Source organism: Heterodontus francisci, chromosome 11 (genome assembly GCF_036365525.1).
Source record: "Heterodontus francisci isolate sHetFra1 chromosome 11, sHetFra1.hap1, whole genome shotgun sequence".
Classification (NCBI taxonomy): Eukaryota; Metazoa; Chordata; class Chondrichthyes; order Heterodontiformes; family Heterodontidae; genus Heterodontus; species Heterodontus francisci.
Window position 1 is genome coordinate 97,995,503 of NC_090381.1, and position 6,000 is coordinate 98,001,502.

A 6,000-nucleotide genomic window follows, 5' to 3' on the forward strand; every position below is an offset into this window, starting at 1 on the left:
TCTGTTGATCAATGGTGTCTTTTTGGGAAAATATTTTTGTTTGGGTACATTAAATGCAAGTAAGAGCTTCGAATATAATTCTGTTCCTCCTGTTATCTGAATCCATTAACAGTAGCTCTTGAAGTCTTAAATATGGACTGGGGATTAAATTACACATCAAGCCACAGTCATAACATGATCAACAATCCTTGACATGCTGCTGTTTTGTTTCAGAGAGAGGCTGTATTGAGTAACTGAATTATGGATAATAAGTATATCAGCAACTATGCAGCATACCAGACTGAACTTGTTGTCTATTAGACGTCACTACTCCTCTGCCTTCTGACTCTCCCTGCATCATCGCAGGCTTGAATCAGTCTTGAATAATCACACCTACCTTGTGGGCCTCTCTTGACGTTCTCCAAAAGATCTGCCGAACTGCCCACGTTCTGCTGACTCATCACATGTCCTTGGCAACCTGCACTGGCTCCCAGTTCCCTAACTCCTCAAATTTAAAATTCTCATCCTAATGTTTAACTTCATTCATGATCTTGCCCTCTCTCTGCAACTTTCTCCAGCCCGACAATCCTCCCCCAAACTCTCCATTTACTTTGATTCCAGCCTCTCTTGAATCCACCCCCACCATTGGCATGCACTTCAGCTATCTAGGTCCCACACTTGAGGAATTCCCTCCCTGAACCTGCCCAGGTCTTCATCTCCCTCTCCTCCTTTTTTTTTTTTGGGCCTCCTTATCTCGAGAGACAATGGATACGCGCCTGGAGGTGGTCAGTGGTTTGTGAAGCAGCGCCTGGAGTGGCTATAAAGGCCAATTCTGGAGTGACAGGCTCTTCCACAGGTGCTGCAGAGAAATTTGTTTGTCAGGGCTGTTGCACAGTTGGCTCTCCCCTTGCGCCTCTGTCTTTTTTCCTGCCAACTACTAAGTCTCTTCGACTCGCCACAATTTAGCCTTGTCTTTATGGCTGCCCGCCAGCTCTGGCGAATGCTGGCAACTGACTCCCACGACTTGTGATCAATGTCACACGATTTCATGTCGCGTTTGCAGACGTCTTTATAGCGGAGACATGGACGGCCGGTGGGTCTGATACCAGTGGCGAGCTCGCTGTACAATGTGTCTTTGGGGATCCTGCCATCTTCCATGCGGCTCACATGGCCAAGCCATCTCAAGTGTCTTCATCTCCCTCTCCTCCTTTAATAATCTTAAAACCTACTTCTTTTGCCAAGCTTTGGATCACCCCCTCCTAATCGCTCCTTCTTTGGGTCAGTGTACATTTTTTTTCCTGACTACACTTCTGTGGAGTGCAGTGGGACATTTTTCTACCATAAACCCATCGTATGAATGCAAGTTGCTGTTGAATGATATTACTATTATTTTGATATGGTTTCCATAATTTATCACAGTTCTATTTATCTTATATTCTTTGGTTGGGCACTTCAGGGAAATAAAGTTGCAGGGCTATGGGGATAGAGTGGGGTAATGGGACTCATTGGATTGCTCTACAGAGACCTGGCATGGATTCAATGGGCCGAATAGCTGCCTCCTGTGCCGTTAAGACTCTATTCAGTATCAGCATTAAATACTCCCAAACCAGGTACAATACAGGGTACGTTTATAAGGCTCCTTTGATAACATCTGAATAATGCAGCTATCCCCATTTCATATTGCAACAGCACGACATCTGCCACCAGTGAAACTGATACATCACTGTCAAATTATAGGCAAATTTCTTCTGTGAAACCACACAAACAAAAGGAAGCAGATAAAGGCTATCCACATTGAGTTACAAGTAGCAACAGAAGTATTTTCATCCTGCTTTTCTGGGCTAAATTTAAATGCTAAATGGTGGCCAGTGTCTAAACTCATGGCATACCTGTTTGTACAACTTGCTTGAATAGCAGATTACAGTTTTTAAAGCACTACAAAGGTAGGACACTTTGTACTTCAAAGGTACTGGCATCCATCCAGATTAGTGGAATTTTGTGGGTTACATAAATGGACTGAAAACACCACTTGTACTTAGGAGACAGAAACAAAACTCCATGGACAATTATTTTTATTATTCTTTTCATGGGATGTGGGTGATGTTGCCCATCCCTAATTGCCCAAGGCAATTGAGTAGCTTGCTAGGCCATTTCAGAGGGCAGTTGAGAGTCAACCACATTACTGTGGGTCTGGAATCACATGTAGGCCAGAATTAACGACAGCAGATTTCCTTCTCTGAAGGACATTAGTGAACCAAATGGGTTTTTCTGACAATCAATGATAGTTTCATGGCACCATTACTGAGACTAGCTTACAATTCCAGATCTTTATTAATTGATTGAATTTAAATTCCACCAGCTGCTGTGGTGGGATTTGAACCTGCGTCCCCATGGCATTAGCCTGTGTCTCTGGATTACTAGTCCAGTGACATTACCACTATACCACCATCTCCCCGTCAATAGAAGAGCAAGATTCATTATACAGATCATGTGTGGAGGAAGAAAATGGGAGAATTCCCTTCTCTTCCACATCAGCCTTCCTACTCTTCAACTGCCCACACCTTTACCTTTTCCTCACTATCCCTTCCTACAGATACCTTATCACCATTCCTCTTCGCCAGCTCCCATACCCCTCTCTTTTACCCCTTCTCCTTACTTCAGCTTTCATTTACACATTACATTCTATTCAGCATTTAACCCTCAACCAAAACCACTACAGAAAATGTACTATTTGTTGGTCCTTGCTGTTCACAAATTGGCTGCCAAGTTTGCTTAAACTACAACAGTAACTACACTTTAAAATAATCCATTCGTTGTAAAGAAAGTTCATGGATACATTTAAAGGTATTTTGTTCGTGCAAAGAAGGTACAGAAAATGTTCCTTTACTGACACTGATAAAGAACAGATATACAAATATTTGGAAAATTTGAGAAGCACTCAAAGAATTTAACAGAATTGTGTGCTGCTTTGTCGGCAGACAGTTCAAATGTCTGAACTGATGTTGTGAAATGTGCTGTATAAGTTTGTTTTTATTCTTAGTCGAGAAAACATTACACTTAAAATACGCAAAAAAGTCGAAATAACTTACAACAATGACATATCATGGATAGAGGATCAAAAGCAGCCACTAGTTCTATGAACACAACAACCCATTTGCACAGCACTCCTCACTTAATAGGACTGCGGTGGCGTAGTGGTAATACCTTCTTTCTTTTTTTTTCTTTTGGGCCTCCTTATCTCGAGAGACAATGGATACGCGCCTGGAGGTGGTCAGTGGTTTGTGAAGCAGCGCCTGGAGTGGCTATAAAGGCCAATTCTGGAGTGACAGGCTCTTCCACAGGTGCTGCAGAGAAATTTGTTTGTTGGGGCTGATACCACTCAACAAGTAATCCAGAGCCCAGGCTAATGGTCTAGGGACGTGGGTTTGAATCCCACCACAGTTGATGGTGAAATTTGAATTTAATTAATAAATCTGGAATTTTTAAAAAGCTAGTCTGGTTCACTAACATTCTTTAGGGAAGGAAATCTGCCCTTACCTGGTCTGACTCCAGACCCACAGCAAGGTGGTTGACTCTTATAAGAAATGCCCTCGAAAATGGCCTAGCAAGCCACTCAGTTCAAGGGCAATTTGGGATGGGCAATAAATGTTCGCCTAGCCAGCATCCAACAAAAAAAAATTATAGAAAAGTTCTTTGGCTAGCCCAAGGTCAGAGGTCAGGAACATATCATGCAAGAAACAGTGAATACAAATCCATCTCCTCGTATTCCATGACATCAATACTTAACACAGGAAGGTATTTTTATCTTGGGGGGTGGGGGAGAAAGGTGAGGTATACCACAGTTTGTGCTTTTTGACATCAATGTGAAACAACTTTTGCACAATTTCAAAAGGCAATATCATGAGGGGTAGCTTTGGGTACGATCTAAAGTCTATATATAATTTAAATACCAACAACATGCTTTACACAAAGCATTTCTACGGAGTGGGGATGTGGGGCAGCATAAGGGTAGATACTCTTCTGAAGTTAACAAGTTCACTGGATACATTTCACTAGATACTTTCTTCTGGCAAATATGGAGCAGAAAACTTTGCTTTACTGATAAAGCAACTGCTAAGATTGTTTTCAAATTGGTAAATTAATAAATATTTCGAAAATTTGAGAAGCATTCAGCAGAATTACGTGCTGCTTTGCATGCAGGCAGCTCAAACGATCATCGTTTCCATGAATAACTCTGGACAGCTTCTGGGTCTAAAGTAAACACTCTTGTCTGTAAAAGCAACATCTGACGCCGATGAAAATTAATGAACAGAGCAGATTTTGCCACTGCCCACAAGGAATTAACTTGCAACCTCGTAACACAAGGAGCATTTATTTCAGGTATGTCGTATTTATATATTGGAAGGACATACAGGATACCTTTGTGTGCCCTCCCAACATACAAATCTCTCCTCTCTTAACATGAAAGTTTACAGTGAAAAGGACAGTTTCTAAATTAGGGATTCTGTTTCTCTGGTTAAAAAAAAATGTACAGACCCTTAAGTTAGTCGTGAGGGGGAGGAGGGAGATCCCTGTCAATAAGTCATCAAAACACAACCTTGGAAATAACAAACACAACTTCATATTGGCAATAAGAAATAAAACTGTAAACAAAAAAAGTCTCATCCTTCAATTTTCTGACAACTTCTAAACTTTTAAAAGATCATAATGAAGCAACTTATAAAACTGAAAAATCAATCAAGAGTATTCAATACCATGAAGCTTAAACATAAGGATTACAAAATATATTTTAAAAATCCAAGGCAGATCAACTTTACCAATTCCATTCAGCCTGCAGCTGGACTAATTCTACTGAGGAGTGTTGGAAGCGGGGCGGGGGGGGCGTTATTTTAAAATGAAAACTTATATAGTAAGAATCATAAAACAATATACATTGTTGCTCACCGTTAGGGATGGGCGGCTGCTCTGAAGCGGAGGCGTTTGCTGCAAGGAGAGTTATTAGGAATGTGAGGAAGGGAGGAATGAGGCGCCCGAGGCAGTGCATCGCCATCTCCATCAGCTGCAGAGGCTAAGTGACCAGACACAGACACACAGACAGAGACACAGACTGGCCCGGGTGGCCCAGCCTCCCAGCGCGCGCTCTCGCGAGACCAGCGGGTACGCGCCTCCCAACTTTTACCCTGAGAGAGAGAGAGAGAGAAGAAAGTTTGCAGTAAGTTGTGTCTGTGTGTGTGGCCGGGGAGAAGCTTGCGCTGCCAACAGTCTAATCTCCAAGCTGCAGCCAGCTCCTCTCTCGCTATTACACAAAGTGAGCCCAGTGCTGAGGGGAGGAGGCTCCTGACTGCCAGTCCCCACCTACTCACTGCCAGTCAGGCTTAACTTTCACTCTCTCCAAATCTCTTCTCATTTGGGGGAAGGAAAACTCTGCTTTTATCGAAATTTAACACACTTGTAGGTACCAGTTAGTCCTTTAGGAGGGTGTGGTTGGTGGGGGTACAAAAAACTTCCAAATTAGGAACTGATCATAAATTCTGAGTCTCTTGTCCCTGTTGAAATCTATGGGCTGAATTTTCAGGTCCCACCACGGGCCGGAATGGAAGGGAACGGGGCCCGAAAATGCCAGCGCTGGCCGGCGTGCTAGTTTCCCGATGTCGTTCCCAGTAGCAGCCATTAGGGTGGGGAGGAGGGGGGGATGCCGATCCTGCCCAATCCCCAGTTAAGGCTAATTAGGGTGGTTGAAGAGCTCATTAAGACCTCGTTAACGGTGGGTGTTGAGATTTTCACAGGGGCATTGAGGAGCAACACTTTCCGCAGGAAGGGCAGAGCCTCCAGCATCAGGGGGCAGAGAAAGGAAAGAGGGTCAGAAAGGACACAGAAGCCATACGCTCAGCATAGAATCTACCAGCAAAGACGGAGCTACCTTGGCATAACTGAGAGCCAGTGCCACAGGAGACTGCGACTCTCCAGGCAGATGGTCACAAACATCGATGCCCTTGCCACTGAAGACCTCACACCTCGCCA

The 6,000-nt window shown here is 43.5% G+C and overlaps 1 protein-coding gene across 2 annotated transcripts in view; it reads right to left on the minus strand.

Annotated features, from left to right (window-relative positions):
- Window positions 1–5,217, minus strand: part of plod2 (procollagen-lysine, 2-oxoglutarate 5-dioxygenase 2) — a 182,280-nt gene extending 177,063 nt beyond the window's left edge. Inside the window, exon 1 of one of the 2 annotated variants that reach the window (XM_068042599.1) lies at window positions 4,924–5,217. In XM_068042599.1, coding sequence (XP_067898700.1) covers window positions 4,924–5,035 — 112 coding nt within the window. In that variant the 5' untranslated portion in view covers window positions 5,036–5,217. The remainder of the gene's footprint in view (window positions 1–4,923) is intronic. The other variant, XM_068042598.1, reaches the window with a different exon arrangement.
- Window positions 5,218–6,000: the final 783 nt, after the last annotated feature.